The 17,087-nt window shown below is 45.4% G+C and overlaps 2 protein-coding genes across 24 annotated transcripts in view; one reads left to right on the forward strand and one right to left on the reverse strand.

The window, feature by feature from the left end:
* The window catches only part of upk1a (uroplakin 1a), a 702,734-nt gene that overhangs the window by 121,114 nt on the left and 564,533 nt on the right, over positions 1 to 17,087 (reverse strand). The gene's annotated exons all lie outside the window — the stretch shown is intronic.
* LOC127656495 (regulating synaptic membrane exocytosis protein 2-like) overlaps positions 1 to 17,087 on the forward strand; it is a 202,204-nt gene that overhangs the window by 90,307 nt on the left and 94,810 nt on the right. For 13 of the 22 annotated variants that reach the window (XM_052144844.1, XM_052144846.1, XM_052144845.1 and 10 more), the window contains one exon: positions 13,178 to 13,371. In XM_052144844.1, coding sequence (XP_052000804.1) covers positions 13,178 to 13,371 — 194 coding nt within the window. Of the gene's footprint in view, positions 1 to 12,883; positions 12,952 to 13,177; positions 13,372 to 17,087 lie in introns of all 22 variants that reach the window. The other 9 variants (XM_052144851.1, XM_052144863.1, XM_052144852.1 and 6 more) reach the window with 1 other exon arrangement.

The following is a 17,087-nucleotide window of genomic DNA, read 5'->3' on the forward strand; positions in this document are numbered from 1 at the left end:
AAAATGTGGGAACGATTTTAACTAAAACGAGGGAATGAATTTATAAAACAAGCAAAGTTGAAAATCTTGTTTTAAGGATGCATACAGGACGAATTATCGTTTATGCCACAAATACGATGTGGTCACAAGTGTTTTTGACCCCCAATTGAGACAGGGGAGCATGTAACAGCTCATTCCGAGCCACTTATATAATCATCCTAGGGACAAAGCCCAGCATATAGTTGTACATTATTAATGTTTAGCTTTTCCAGGTTTCACAGTCACACTCATAGCAGAGGAGAGGGATACAGCTCGCTCTGATAGGGTTTAAGGGAGGAAAAGAGAGCGCCTCAGGACAGATAAGGCCACCTTTCCTGTAAGTTTTATCACTTGAGAACCAAGCCCAGTAGAGGTATTGCTCAGGAATAGCAGGTCTCTGCAAGAGCACAACATGACGATCGGCCATTCTTAAGGTTTTGACTTAAATAACATAGTAATTCGATCACAAAATGTTTTAGACCACATTTAGACCTGTATTTAGCATTGACCATGTGTGATCGAATCACTCGAAACGCATATTAATTACTGGTGTAAACGGGTCTAGAACAGAATTCCAGTGAACTTTACAGATAAATAAGTGCATAGTTCTTAGTAGGAAAAAAAAAGACATTTACTTTAATGTTCTTCCTTCAACCTCTCTCTCATACAACTCTTAGCTTATATACATGCACGCCAATATGCTAATAACTACCAAAAATCAGCTTATTCAAAAAATCAGACAATGCAAGAAAACGTCTAGGTTACGTATGTAACCTCCGTTCCCCGATGGAGGGAACGAGATGTTGTGTCAGAGAAGCGCCACTAGGGGTCTCTCTTGAGCGCTGATATTCACCTCTGAACTATGAAAAAAGGCCAATGAGAGTTGGCAACCAGTATTTGCATGTCCCGCCCCCGGACATACGGGTATTTAAGCGGCGCAAATACGGGAGTTCATTCAGGATTTTTCTGAGGAGCCGGAAATGGTCCGGCCACAACAGGGGCTCGGCTCAGCGACGTGGCAGGGGAGACACAACGTCTCATTCCCTCCATCGGGGAATGGAGGTTACATATGTAACCTAGACGTTCCCCTTCTGTCGCTCTCTCCACGTTGTGTCAGAGAAGCGACACTAGGGGTCCACTTAAAAAGAGCCATGCACTGAGCCGTGTACGTGATCTGCTGATACAGGAGCGAGCAGGTATTCCTACGTGTAGAACGACCAACTGTATCAGGCTGCACGTACCCTTCCCCAATGCCCCATTTAAGCCATCAGGATTCCTTATCGTTACCCTGGAGGGGGGAACAAGGTGATGGCCGCCAACATGGGAACGGGCCAGCCTGGCTGGGCCTCTTTTCTCTCTATGTTTCTCGCATAGAGCAACTACGGCCGGGGCCCTTACACGCATTGAGGGAAGGGGGTCTTAGCCTTTATTAGGGCAGAGAAGACCCTGCGGAGGCCACACCTACCCAGGAGGGGAGGCAAATTTTGAGTGGCAAATACATCGCATGGCCTATACTTAGGTCTTATGCGGAAAAGTAGTGCGGTGGTAGATCCAGCCTTGCGAGGGGTGAAGCATACAGCATGGCAACCGAGGCAGCTGTAACTGCCTAAGGGAAACACGGAGTCAACTCGTGAGGGGACAGAACCGTGGTTTTACACACAGGGGGAGTCCGAACAGGAGGCCTTACCTGTGGGGAACCTATACCAGTACAGGGTAGCTTGTGGTACCCGCAGTGGTTTGGGTCGGTGAGTTCCTCCGCAGAACTGCGACCCACGAGGGCTAGGGAGGAGTCAACCAGTGTCCCAAATCTGGGATCTCCTGGGAATGAAGGCGCACTGTTTCCCCTGGTTAGGGGGAAGGGCGCTGGGTGCAAGCGATTCACCCGGTCAGATCATGGACGTGCCACTGAGTTCTACAGGCTCGGTACCTGAGAGAACACGGGACGATACTGACTCAACTCGGAGATTGTAGAATCTCGCAAAAGTGTTAGGTGTTGCCCAGCCCGCTGCTCTACATATGTCTGCTAGGGCAGTGCCCCTAGCCAGTGCCAACGAGGACGCAACACTCCTGGTGGAGTGGGCTCGGACCCGCAAAGGGGGGGGGCACGGCCTGGGTGTGATAAGCCAGGGAAATGGCGTCGACAACCCAGTGGGCGAGTCTCTGCTTGGAGACAGCATTCCCTTTCTGCTGTCCCCCAAAGCAGACGAAGAGCTGCTCAGAGCGTCTGGTGCTCTGTGTGCGGTCTAGGTAAATACGTAAGGCACGTACTGGACACAGCAGTGAAAGGGCTGGGTCTGCCTCCTCCCGGGGGCAGCGCTTGCAGGTTCACTACCTGATCCCTGAAGGGTGTGGTAGGAACCTTGGGCACGTAGCCCGGTCGCGGTCTTAGGATCACGAAAGTGTCCGCCGGACCGAACTCCAGGCAAGCGTCGCTAACAGAGAATGCATGCAGGTCCCCGACCCTCTTGATGGAAGCGAGCGCGATCAGCAGGGCGGTCTTGAGAGAGAGGGCCCTGAGTCCAACTGAGTCAAGCGGCTCGAAGGGGGGTCTCCGGAGTCCCATAAGAACGACCGAGAGATCCCAGGAGGGAAACAGGTTAGGCCGGGAGGGAGTCATCCTCCAGGCACCTTTTAGGAACCTGACGATTAAGTCGTGCTTACCAAGAGACTTGCCGTCTACCGTATTGAGGTTGCCGGGGATGTGAGTGGCGCGCAGTGACTCCAGTCGCTGCTTACTCCAAAGGAGGAGACGACGGGCGAGCTGTGACATGTGGAGGGAGCGTACTCCTCCTTGGCGGTTTATGTAGGCCACCACCGTTGCTGTCTGTCCTGACTAGGACGTGCTTGCCACGAATCAATGGAAGAAATTTCTTCAGGGCAAGAAAAACGTCCAGCAGCTCTAGGCAGTTGATGTGCCAGCGCAGCGGGCCTCGGTTTCACTGGCCTGCGGCTGTGCGCCCGTTGCACACGGCGCCCCAACCCAATTTGGAGGCGTCGGTTGTAACCAGAACGTGATGGGTCACCTGCTGCAAGGGTACTCCTGCCCGTAGAAAGCAGAGGTCTGTCCAGGGTTTGAAGGTTTGGCGGCAGGCAGGGGTAACTTCCACGCCGTGTGTGCCATGGCACCATGCTCGTCTCGGGACTCGAGTCTGGAGCCAATGCTGAAGTGGTCTCATATGCATCAACCCCAGTGGCGCGGCCGCCGCGGAGGATGCCATATGCCCCAGGAGCCGTTGGAAACGTTTCAAAGGGACCACGGTGCCTGGTTCAAAAGAAGCGAGGCATTCCAGCACTGACTGAGCACGCTCGTTGGAGAGACGTGCTGTCATTGAGACTGAGTCTAACTCCAAACCGAGAAAAGAGATGCTGTGGACCGGGGTGAGCTTGCTCTTTTCCCAGTTGACCTGAAACAATAAATGGCCGAGGTGCTCGAGCACCTGGTCTCTGTGTGCGCATAGTAATTCCTGTGAGGAGGCCAAAATGAGACAATCGTCGAGGTAATTGAGTATGCGTATGCCCGCTCCTCGTAGCGGGGCAAGAGCCGCCTCTGCGACCTTCGTGAAGATGCGAGGGGACAGAGACAGGCCAAAGGGGAGGACCTTGTACTGATAAGCCTGGCCGTCGAACGCGAACCATAGAAAGGGTCGATGTCGGGGGCGAATTGAGACGTGGAAGTATGCGTCCTTCAGGTCTACCGCTGCGAACAAATCTAGATGCCGGACGCCAGATAAAATTTGTTTCTGGGTAAGCATTTTGAATGGGAGTTTGGACAAGGTCCAATTGAAAACTTGCAGGTCCAAGATCGGTCGTATGCCGCCGCCTTTCTTGGGTACAACGAAGTAAGGGCTGTAGAAACCCTTCTTCGTTTCGGTCAGAGGGACAGGCTCTATCGCGTCCTTGATTAGAAGGGATGCGATTTCCTCGCGCAGGGAGTGGGCATGTTCGCCGTGCACTGCGGAGGAACGAACGCCCACGAAGGGGGCGGAGACCTGGCAAACTGAATTGCGTAACCGAGTCGGATGGTCCGGTGCAGCCACCGTGACGAGCTGGGCAGTGAAAGCCATGCCTCTAAGCTCCGTGCTAGGGGCACCAAGGGGACGAGTATTTTGGACATACCCGGCGGGGCTTCGCAGCGGCGCGGAACAGGTAACGTGGCGTCGGGAGGCGCTGTGGCGTCCCGAGGCTCTGGTGCTGAGAATAAACTCAAAGCACTTACCTTGTTCACGCACCGGCAGGGGTGGGTTCGTGACTGAGGAGGAGGTCTGATGCTGGCGTCCTCTGGACTCGTCTGAACCGGCCGGCCGGGGAACAGTCGTGGGGCTGAGGGCGGGAGCACCGCATCCTGGGCACCGAGACTGTTGAGGCCTGAAAGCACAGTGCCGTGAGAACGGCATTTGCAGGCCATGTGACCCAGAGGTAAAGGAAATAGCTCTTTTATTGAGAATTTGGGTACGGGGGCTGCGGCAAATGAAAAAACAAAAGATTCTCCTCCTGGCCCTCCACCGGGGGACGGAGTGGTCTTACCACCTCCGGAGCTAACTTCTTGTCCTCTGGGTCCGCTGTCTCAGGGATGCTTGGGAGCCTTCCGGGTCCTCGAAGGGGTCCGTGAGGCAGGGGCGTACGCTTCCTGCGGTTTGCTCGACGCCGGGACTGAGAGCTGGGCCCAGGTTGGGGCGGAACAGAAGGTCTTCTGGCCGCGGGAGGACGCCCTCGGCGAGCAGGTGGGGCCTGGGCCGTGGCGGCAAGCTTGCGGCGCGGCATGATGTGCGAAATGGCCTCCGTCTGCTTCTTCACCAGGGAGAACTGCTGGGCAAAGTCCTCAACGGTGTCACCGAAGAGGCCGAACTGGGAGACGGGCGTTGAGGAAGCGAGTCTTGTCAGCTTCGCGCATCTCAATCAAGTCCAGCCATTGCTGACGTTCCTGGACCACCAGAGTGGCCATCGCCTGCCCGAGTGCCTGCGCTGTGACCTTCGTCGCTCTCAGGGCGAGGTCGGTCGCTGAGCGCAGTTCCTGCAGCGTGTCGGGATCAGGGCCACCCCCGTGCATGTTGCGAAGTGCCTTGGCTTGGTGGACCTGCAGGAGAGCCATGGCATGCAGGGCGGAAGCGGCGCTGTAGGCCTTCGCGGTGAGCGAGGATGTTGCTCTACAGGACCGGGAAGGGAGTACAGGGCGGCCCCGCCAGGTGGTAGTGCTTCCGGGACATAAGTGGAGCGCAACAGCTCTATCCACCTGGGGGATCTCCGTGTACCTGTGGCGCGCTCCGCCATCGAGGGTGGTGAGGGCGGATGAGCAGGTGGCGGTGCGACGAGTGGAGAGGGGTGCTCTCCATGAAGACGTAAGCTCATCATGCACCTCCGGGAAGAAAGGAACCGGGGGGGGGCGAGGCTGTGAGCGCCGCCCAACGCCCAAGAACCAATCGTCCAGCCATGATGGCTGTGGGGAGGATGGAGGGTTCCAATCCAGACCCACGCTGTTGGCTGCCCGGGAAAGCATATTGGACATCTGTGCGTCGGCCTCCTCCTGGGCATGCAAGCCCGAAGGCGGCAGCCCAGAGGAGCCCTCAGCATCAGAGCCCAAGCCCTCCGATGTCGCGGCGAACTCATCTGCCCCCCCCCGCCCCACCCCACCGACGATATCATCGTCCATCGATTATTCTCTGCTTTTGATGTCAAAATGTAAACAGGCATGCGCTCAACTTTCTACCTGTATTGACCATTTATGTCCTTACCCCGATTATAGGAAAGACATTTAAGGTTTATATATGACCACACAAGTTTTTCTAAAAGATTGTGCTTGTAAACACACTCATTGGTAGCAAAAGATTCATCAATGCATGCTTCAAATATTGACCAGAAATAGGTAACTGACTTGACAGCATGTTGCTCAAAGAGGTCCCAGATACAGATCCCTCGTTTTCCCATTGCATGCCAAGGGAAACCAATCAGAATGCATCTTCAATTCAAGGCAAAGCTGTCTTATTCGAAACATTCACAGAGACAAATATCAATACTTATTTTATGATTGCACGCCATGTGGCTCTTTCCCGTCTTTCTCTCTCCACTCCTGTTCCCTTCACTCATAGTAAAAACAGCATCCATAATTAATGATCCAATTAATAGTTTACACTGGGTTTTTATTGAGTTGTCAGAGTGATGAAGAGCCATGCACTAGCAGCCTGGGAGCTTTGCTCAGTCCTGAATCAGCACTTCAGTCTCCTGCTGAGAACACGAGAGAGAGCGAGAGGGAAATAGATGCCAGTAAGACCGCTGCGCTCATGCTTTTACTTACAGTCTGAGAAAAACGAGACATACCAGTGCTCCAGAAGATAGCACAGCCCCTTTCTGTGTTTCTAATAATCTTAAGCATATTCAAGGTATGCTCTCTTTATGATACTAAATGGCTTGCTAGAGGAGTCATATCAAATGGGCATTACATTCAGTGGATTTTTGTGTGTACTGCAGGAAGAGCTCTAGGCTGCTACCCAAATTACCCCTCTTTCTGCACAAATTCTCATAAATCTGGTCTTTCTCTGTCATTACCACCGGCATTGGTGTTTTGAAGTTTCGTGTAACGAGTCTCTTGCAGATCAGTGTCTAAGTTTTCTCTGTACATCTAATGTTTAAGAAACGTCTAGCTGATCAGCAGGTGGGCTTATCCTAGGCATGAGTTGAGCTCTTGCATAGACCACAAATTATATCATATCTAATGATAATATCATGTCTGCTAATGTCATATATGATGATATCGTGTCTCATGATGTCATACCTCATTATGTCATACTGTGTCTGGTGACTTCATATCTGCTGATGTTATATCCAAACTATGTCTTGTCATATATAATGATGTCACATATGATGATGTCAAAAATGGTCAATTTGATTATGTTGTACCTGATGTGGTCATATTGAATACTGCTGTATATCTGATGATGTCATACCTCACTATGTCATGTCTGTTGATGTCATATGAACTTCAGTTCTTAGTTGTTGTTTCTTATGTGGTCATGTAAAATAGTATATCTGATGCCGTCATATCTTATGGTGTCATATGATGTTAGAATTTTTGTTGTGTCTGATTTTGACATATAGAATAGTGTATGTTATGACTTCATCATAACTGATGACATCATATGACAAAATTGAATGATTTATGTGGCCTTATTGAATGGTATATATAATAACGTTATATCTGTTGATGTCACATGACATAAAATTTTCTGTAATATCTGATGTGGTCATATTGAATGGTATACCTGATGACGTCAAATCTGATGTTAAATGTAATGAAGTTATAGCTGATGTGGTCATATCTGATGACGTCATGGCTGATGAAATCAAATTACATTAAATTTAATGATTTTGTATCTGATGTGGTCATATTGAATGGTATATCTGATCACGTCATTGTAACAGACAAAGGTTGGGCAAGGAGGAGGCGGGAACTGGCTGAGCAATCAACATAAACTTTTAATGCATAAATTAACTTAAACAATGAACTTAAACAAACGTAAACAAACACACATGCAACATGGCCATGTGCATCTCTCTCTCGGACCGACGTCTCCGGCAGCCCATTATCTCGCACTCTTGCTGATCAGCTGATTCAGCGCCGGCCATGCTCCATCACGGCCTGTCCATGCTCCATCACGGCAAATCCATGCCCTCCTCCTTGTCACACTCCTCGCCCGCCCGATTCAGGCTAGGGCACCCATGGTCTGACTAACTCCCCCTCCATCTCTGGGGGAGAGATTCTGCCCTTCCGACCATTCTGTCAGCCGGTGGTCCAACTCGCCTCCTCTGAACTGAACCAAAAACAAAGCAAAGGGTGAGCAGAGATACACATTCAGAGAGGAGAGAGAGACAAGAACTTGCTCACCGGCTCACAGACACACTGTCAGCAATTTGGTGGACAGCAGCGAGTCCTCTGGCCCCTGGCGCATGGAACCGTTCTTCCCCTTCTCGGCAGATGGCCGCGAATCCAACGGCTCTCGCCGGCTGGCAGCAACCCCTCCGTTCCCAGGCAGATGGCCGTGGCTGCTCCCCTGATGGATGGCAGCAGCGAGGACTTCGCGACAGCACATCCCTCCTCCCTCCGGGGTTTCGGCACCACTGTAACATTTTAAGGATGGGCAAGGAGGTGGCAGGAGCCGGCTGAACAGTAAACATAATCTTTAATGGTAAACTTAAAACCAACATAAACAAATGTGCAGCGTGGCCGCGTGCGTCTCACTCTCTCGAACCGGCGTCTCCAACTGCCCCTTTATCTTGCTGTCTCGCTGATCAGCTGATTCCATGCCGGCCGTTCTCCATCATGGCCTGGCCATGCCCTCCTACTCATCACAGTCATATATAATGTTGTTACATTTGAATGTCATATGTGGTGATGTCATATCCACTGATGCCACATTTAAAGGTGCACTCAGTAATTTTTTCCTCATAAAAAAGTTAAACTCCTAAAGACATGAATTGTAATTTTGCAATATACTGTATGTAGGAAATCATGACCACTCACATTAAAATTAAGACTCCAGTCAAATCAGTAACCTTATAAAAGCTGCCTTATGGATGGATAAGATGGCGCCGCAGATAGCTGCTTCTGTGTGGAGCTCTCTAGCCTTTTTGTTACTTTTGTTTGTTTGTCATGTTTTTTTCCACTCTTTCCAGATCAGTTTCACCAAGGATGAACTGCTGAATATTCGACAGAACATGCCTGACAATTTTTTGCTGGTATTTCGTTATTCAGATGTTTTATTAGACATCATAGTTGGAGGCACAGCGGTGCTCTACAAGTGATCCAAAAGACACACACAAGAAAAGCAAGCCGGCACACTTGTGAAGCATTGTCAACGTGGTTTTAGTACTCTGCTGCTGAATTTTCATCTGCCGAATGACCTCTCCATCGCCAACAAAATGGACAAACTGCTTCTGCTCCCTCAAACACATAAGGACTTTTCTTACTCCGCTGCTCTGTGTTTCACGGAAACCTGGCTGAATGAAGCCATCCCAAACAGTGCGTTTCATCTGCAAACAGTGCGTTCGATCATCAGGGAAAACGAGAGGTGGTGGAACATGATTTTACGTCAACAAAAGTTGGTGTAAAGATGTAACAGCATTGAAGAAGATGTGCTGTCCTAATTTAGAAACACTCTTCATCAACCTTAAGCCTTTCTTCTTGCCGCTGAAGTTTTCCTGCCACAAGCATGCGTGAACGCAGCATTGCAACAGCTGGCTGATCATTTACATTACATTTGTATTTATTCATTTGGCAGAGGCTTTTATCCAAAGCGACTTACAAAAGAGGAATACTTTATAAGCAAATCATCTTATGGAGACAGTGGTAAGAAAAGTGCTGTATTATAAGTTTCACTGGCATCATAATAGTAGTATTCAAGACAGATTAAAGTGCATCAAGTGCATTCTTTTCTTTTTAATTTTTTTAGTGACTGGTTAAGTGCTCATGGAAAAGATGTGTTTTTAGCCATTTTTTGGAGACAGAAAGTGAGTCAGCTTCTCTGAAAGAGTTGGGAAGTTCATTCCACCTATGTGGTACGTTGAAACCGAAAGTCCTGGAAAGTGTTTTGGTGCCTCTTTGTGTTGGTACAACAAGGCTCCATTCCTTAGCCGAACACAGGTTTTTGGTGGGAACGTAGCACTGCAGAAATGATTTCAGGTATGCAGGAGCAGACCCAGTGACTGTTCTGTATGCCAGCATCAGAGCCTTGAATTTGATACGTGCATCAACCGGCAGCCAGTGAAGACACACAAGGAGTGGTGTAACATGCGCTCTCTTTGGTTCATTAAAGAACAGATGTGCTGCTGCATTCTGCATTTTTTTCAGGGGTCTAATTGTGCATGAAGGGAAGCCTGCAGTGAGAGTATTACTTGATATAACTAGACTGGACTAATGTAAGTTGTGTGGCATGTTCAGACAGGAAGGGTCTTGTCTTCCTGATATCGTAGAGTGTTAATCTGCATGATTGTGCTTTCTTTGAGATGTGGTCTTTGAAATTAAGTTGTTTATCTAGATTCCATTTTGGAAGGCGTTACTGTTGTTGACTTGTCTGTTCTGTTCTACTTGTGTGGGGTTAAGTGTAGGATTTTTCAGCAGCAGGGTTACACAAGCCTGCTTAAATATAGTGGGAAAAATGCCTGTAAGTAGGGATGTGTTAATTATGTGTGTGAGTGCAGGTAGAATGGACGGAGAGATGGCCTGTAGAAGGTGGGAAGGAATGGGGTCAAGGGAACAGGTGGTGGGGTGGTTGGAGTGGTGGAGTTTAGAGATCTCCGTGTCAGACAGAGGAGAGAACATAGAGAAAGAAGAGTTGCACACAGGAGGCAGGTGTTTGACAGGATGTGGTGCTGAGAATGTATTGCTGATGGCTTTAACCTTATTAGTAAAAAATGTGGCACATTAATGACATCTTCTGTCAGTAATGTGTTAGGCGGTGAAGGAGGAGGACAGAGAAGTGTGTTGAATATTCTAAACAAGCTGCAAGTGTCTGTGGTGCTGTTGATCTTGTTCTGGTAAAATGAAGTTTTGCAGATAAAACGTTGCAAGCAGAGACTGATACTTACCCAGATATGCTGGATCTTTAGATTTCCGCCATCTCCTCTCAGCCACCCTGAGGTCAGTCCGATGTTCACGAAAGACGTCAGAGAGCCAGGGGCTGGGTGGTGTCATACGTGCTGGCCTAGAGGAAAGAGGACAGATGCTGTCTAGACAGGTTGTTAAAATAGAGCTTAGTGTGTCTGTGGCAGTGTTTACATCCAGGTTGGAAAATAAGTTTTGTGTGGGAAGAGAGGTAGAGACAGCAGTGATAACATCACAGACACAGAGCAACAACACCCGGACTCACTTATTATTATTCTGGGACTTTTTACTAAAGCTAACCTCACCCGTGAACTGCCAAAATACAAACATGACATCACATGCCCCACCAGAGACAGAAATATACTGGATCACTGCTACACCACTGTAAAGGATGCATATCACTCTGTCCCATGTGCAGCTTTAGGACTCTCTGATCAGTCTGGTTAATCTCCTCTCAAACTACAAGCAGAATCTAAAATCAGCTAAGCCTGTAGTAGGACTGTAAAGACATGGACCAATGGAACTACAAGCCTGCTTTGACTGCACTGATTGGAGTGTTTTTGAGGCTGCAGCCACAGACCTGGACAAGCTCACAGACACTGTGACATCATATATCAATTTCTGAGGATATATGCATCCCTACAAGGACATTTTTATCATTCAATAATGATAAACCATGGTTTACAGGAAAACACAGACAGCTTTGTCATGTCAAAGAGGATGCTTACAGAAGTGGGGATAAAATATTTTACAACCAGGCAAGGGACACATTGACTAAGGAAATCAGAGTGGCTAAAATAAGCTACTCTGAAATGCTGAAATAACAGTTTTCAGCCAACAATGCTGCAACTGTGTGGAAAGGCCTGAAAAGCATCACCAAGTACAAGGCACCTTCCTCTGGCTGTGTAGAGAGTCAACTAATGGCTGATGAACTGAATGTGTTTTATAGCAGGTTTGAAAAGCCCAGTCTCACACCTCTCCCCTGCTCTGATCTTCAATTCACACACACACACCAACACTTCTTGGAACACACCCTGCCCACTCCCTCTTTGAACTGTTGCCCTCTGGCCAGCACTACAGAGCACTGAGTGCCAGGACATCCAGGCACAAGAGCAGTTTTTACCCTCAGGCCATTTTCCTCATAAACAATTAAACTGCCTCAGTTTCCCCCCATATTGCAATAATGTAAATACATATGTACATATGAAAATTTAAATATTTAATTAAATAACTGTACATACCTGTACCTTGCACATACATTACCATGTGTACATGTACATATGCCATTCTGTTATATGTAATATTATTTGTATGTCTATTTATACTCTTAACTTGTTTTATATTCTGTGTCTCACTGAAATGTTTTGTGTGCACTTGTTTCTCCTATCACCAAAATGTTCCTTGTGTATGTGAAAACACTTGGCAATAAAGCTGATTCTGAATCTGATTCTGATTATTCTACATGGAGAGGGTCCGCACATGGGGGCTGTTAGAATCACATGACCAGCCGAATACTACCGTACTCGCTTAATCTCAGTAAACTTCCTGTTATTTGACACTTTCACTCATTGATTAAAGTAATCATGTTGTGAATACAACATTTCTACAATGGCATCTGAAACTGAAAACTGTTGATTCTAAATGATTCAGCATCCAAGCCACTAGGTGTCAGTGAAAGTCCAAGATGACACAAAGACAAAAGTTACTGAGTGCACTTTTATTGATTCTATATCTAATGACATGATATCACTATCCAAGCAGGAACAAAGTTCAGGAAATTTAAATGGCATAAAGTGCCTACTTCATTTTAGACTGTAGCAAAGTCTGACTGATGTTGCATTGCATTTCTTTTCCCCCTCAAGTTTTAAATTAAGTGTATTACTGCCCAATCCCTATATCTTTTCAGATCTTATTAGTCAGGCTTTAAAGATAGCGACTTCAGCCAAGTTTCTGTGAGCAGTGCAACCTTGTATAGTAGATTTCTATTATGACATATTCTGCTATTCCTTTTGTTCTTGTTCCTTGCTTGAATTGCTATTAACACAAACATTTTTAACATGAGTATTTCAATCCATGTGCAATCTGTGTGTGTAAAGTATATGAATATGTCCTGCACATCTAACAGTGTGACTGTTAAACAGTATGAGTGAATATAGTGTTTTTCCCCCACATGTCTTTTTCTTTTGTCCTCACAAACTACCTCTGCTCTCTGTTGTATGTGTGTGTACTGCGATTTGTTTCCGCTCTGTGTGTGTGTGTGTGTGGCACTCGCAGGGGATTTGGATGGCCACTGGTGGGATCACACAACATGGCATAGCAGCGATGCTTCCTCCTTGTCTTTGGTGAGACAGGCGGAGTCTAGTGTCCAACCTCTCTCTCTCTCTCTCTCTCTCTCTCTCTCTCTCTCTCTCTCTCTCTCTCACTCTCTCGCTCTCTCTCTCTCTCTCTCTCTCTCACACACACACTCTCACTCTCTCTCTGTCACTCTTTGTCATTTCATGGTTCTTTTGATTTATTTTCACTTCTGCATGTCTTTTGTTTCTTTCTGTTTTTATCCCATGTCTGTAGGGGACAGTCAAAGGGGAAAAAGACAAACTTTTGAGCAGTCACACACCTTATCTGAGGGCCAAAAGAAAATGGTTCGCTTTGGGGGCCACTCTTTGGAAGAAGATGCTGAGTGGTGTGAACCCCAGGTTAAAGACTCTGGGGTTGATACGTGCAGTAGCACGACTCTAAATGAGGAGCATAGCCATAGTGAGAAGGTACTGAGCCCTCTCTAGCCTGCATTTGTTGGATTTTATTTTATCTGGGTTTTGTTTTGCTACATTTTGTTCCATTCTCATTTGTTCTTTGTTTTAATGTCACCAATAATAGGTGAGATGTTGGTTTGATTTTCTGTTTGGGTAATAAATGGATAGTTCACACAAACATGAAAGTTCTGTTGTCAATTATTCACCCTCGTGTTGTTTCAAACCTGTTTGACTTTCTTTCTGCTGTGGAACAAAAAAGGAGATAATTTGAATAATGATTACACTGCTCTTTCCCAAACAATGAAAATGTATGGTGACCAGGGGCTGTCAAGCAACAAAAAGGACAAAAAAACACCATAAAAGCACAATAAAATTAGTCCATATGTATGGAGCCCCTAAGAGGACATGGAGGAATTTGTTTTCTGAAACAATACGTTTTGCGTTCCCTTGCAGTTGTTTTGCAATTGCCCCAATTTTTGGGGGTTCCCTCCTTTTAAGAAACCAAGGTTAAATTAATAACCAGAACATTCCCTTTCCAGCCGGTCACTTCAACACTGCGTCAGTAGCTGATGCTATGTGATATGTAATGGATAATGTCATCATGCCATGCTACTGATATACATGCATGAGAAAATACCTACAAGCCAGAGGGCAGCAGCTTCGACTTTTGCTCTCAGTTCAAAAGTGAACTGAGAGCAAAGTGAACTGAGAGCAAAGTGAACTGAGAGCAAAGAGTCTTGATTTTCATGCTTTCACAGTGAATGCAATCAGTCTCAACGAGCACAGCTTATATAGAGAAGACAGAGGGATATATCGCTCACATGAAAAACATGTTAAGCAAACAGCTCTTTTATGAGCTTTGCTCTCAATAAAACACTCAACAACAATCACAATGCAATAGTGTTTCAAATGCAGAGGTGATAAACAATTAGCTGTATGACTTAACACAGTCAGGGAGATATAAAATAATTTAGCTTTGCAGATTCAACGATGAAGTGAAAATTCGGGCATCCAAAGCACAAGAGAGTCTTTTGCAAGAGAAGCAAAGAAAAAAATTATTTTGAAATGGTGCTGCGCTTCAGTTTATATACCACGAAAAAGCATGCATCAGGGACAGAACGCTGATCGGCATATGCCAAAAGATTGGCGTAATTCTATAAGACCTCAGAGATCATCACTCCTGGGAGGAGTTTCCCATTGCGTCAGCTACTGACACAGCATTGAAGTGACTGAGTTGAAAGGAAACCATGCTTTTCAACAGTAACTATAGTTTTACTATAGTATTTTATAGTAAAATATAACCATAAGATTTACCATGGTTCTACTACAGTAACCATACTTAACCATGGTTTTAAAAACCTAATAATGGAGTGGCTATAGGAAAACTAATAATGCTATTTGTTTTGTCAGAATGATTATGATTTTATTTTGTTCTATTTGTTTTGGTTTTACTGTATTATTTCTGTGGTTTTACCACAAAAATCATGGTTAAAATATGGTTACTGTAGTCAAATCATGGTATATTTTGTGGTTATGGTTGTACTACAAAAACTTACAAAATTACATTATACTGTATATATATTCAAACTTACAAAATTACACCCAAAATCCAATCAGTGATGTCAAACCTGGGGCACCATATGTTAATGTAAATACTTACACAAATAATATTTACATTTCTTGTCTTGTCTTGTCCTCATATTGATCATATGGCTTCAGAAAATTAGAAATTTACATTGTAGAATAATATGTTTCATATGGACTACTTTTGTTGTGTTTTTGCCCTTTTTAGAGTTTGACAGGCCCTGGTCACTATATGCTTTAATTGTATATAAAAGAGCTGCATTAACATTCTTTATTTTGCATTGTACCATAGAAGAAAGTATTTCATAGGGGTTTTGCAATGACAAGAGGGTAAGTAAAAGATGACAAACTTTAGATTTTTGGGAGAAATATCCCTTTAATTGTGGGCTTTTTTTCTGAGTTAATTTTGATTTCTTTTTTCTGTGGCAATAGCTGGGGAGCCTCTTGCTTGCTCTGTTACTGTATGCTTCTTAGCCACAGCTGCTATAGTTGACATTGCAGCGAACCACTCCACCATGTGACTGTCTGTTTGTCATGGCACTTAGAGAATGTGGGTTCCCCCTTCAGCTGCATGCCCTCTCAGCGTCAGTTGCTGTAGGGCCTCAGACCCCTCACTGGTTAGATTCCTCACTCCTTCCCCCCTCCCACCCGACACAATCTAAGAGATGCGCTCAGAAACACTCACTCGCTCGAAACAGCCAGCTAGGATTTGCTTTTGCCACAAAGTTTGTTTTTCTTTTTTCCCTTACACTGTTATATTCCCGTGCACTCCATCTATGGATCACATGATTCCACTGTTTGTGTTCCGTGCTGTTCTCCCAGCATTCAGTTTGAACATTGTGATGTTTCGTCTGTCTTCCATTATTCAGGCCTGTGTTTGCGGGATGTGATGCTGGGGTTTGGCTGTGGTGATGGAGGCTGTGGTCTCTTTCTGGGACTGAGGGGCTTTTCTCTGCATGTGATGGGTGCATGTAACTCCCAACAAAAAGACCACACAAACTTTTCTGTACCTAGAATCACATTGGACAAAAATAATATAAAATAATTAAAGGAATGTTCCAGATTTAGAACGAGTTAAGCTGTATGGAAAGCATCTGTGACATGCAATCATTTACCACAGAAAAACTTTAAAAAAAAAAACTAATTATTGTCTATCTTTACAGTTATGCACTTACAATGGAATGGAAGGCATTGCATTGTGATAAATGTTCAAATACACACCGTTTTGGTCACAGGATTATATGTTAACATTTCATCATTGCACTTATTTCCATTACTTCAGTGGTAATTTTCAAATGGTTTGAGGAAAGATACTACAAAGAGAAGAGACATTAGTAAGGGAGAATCTACAGTCAGCCGGTCATTATCACTAAATAAACTCTGACGGGGTGGTCATGACCCTGATGCGGAATTGAGAGATGTTGTATAACCCTGAAGGTCTTTATTTGACCATAATGTCCAACTGACTGTATATTATTCTACATATGACACAGCTACTATTATTTCATGTCCATATATAAATAGACATGAAATAATGATTTGAGTTATGTTTGAACATTATCAAGTTATTATGAGAAAAAGAGAGAGACTGCAAAGTCTCCAGAAACACTGAATTCTACTTACGTTTTTGTAGTTTGGTGTTTATTTTGTGTTGATGACCTCATTACATGACTATTTGCCAAATATAGAAATAAATAGACATGAAATATTGATTTGAGTTAAAATTATATTTAACTGTAGATATCGCAGAGTGATACAAGAAGTAGGACAGATGACGCGGTTGTTTTTCAGAAATATCAGACTGCTGGATGGTGCATCTGAACAACCAGAATTGAATTTTCCAGAGAACCATGTAATAATGTGTAATAACTATCCATAAATTACTGTTTACATGGAGCAAACTCCACCCTAATGAATTATGTTGGCAACACCATATAACCAGCACAAGGTATACCATAAAAAGGTAGTCCTACTGCTTAAAGACATACGGCACAAATATCGTTTTTGTATGGAGGAATTGTTATAAATGCTTCAACAAAAATAAAGATACACATTTCTGTTTAAAAACTGTCAGGAATGCCTTATATGCCACACAGGCGTCCATTACAAGTGCATTACTGTAAACATTATTGGACTATAAGCAA

The sequence above is a fragment of the Xyrauchen texanus genome, chromosome 15, assembly GCF_025860055.1.
Source record: "Xyrauchen texanus isolate HMW12.3.18 chromosome 15, RBS_HiC_50CHRs, whole genome shotgun sequence".
In the NCBI taxonomy this organism is placed as follows: domain Eukaryota; kingdom Metazoa; phylum Chordata; class Actinopteri; order Cypriniformes; family Catostomidae; genus Xyrauchen; species Xyrauchen texanus.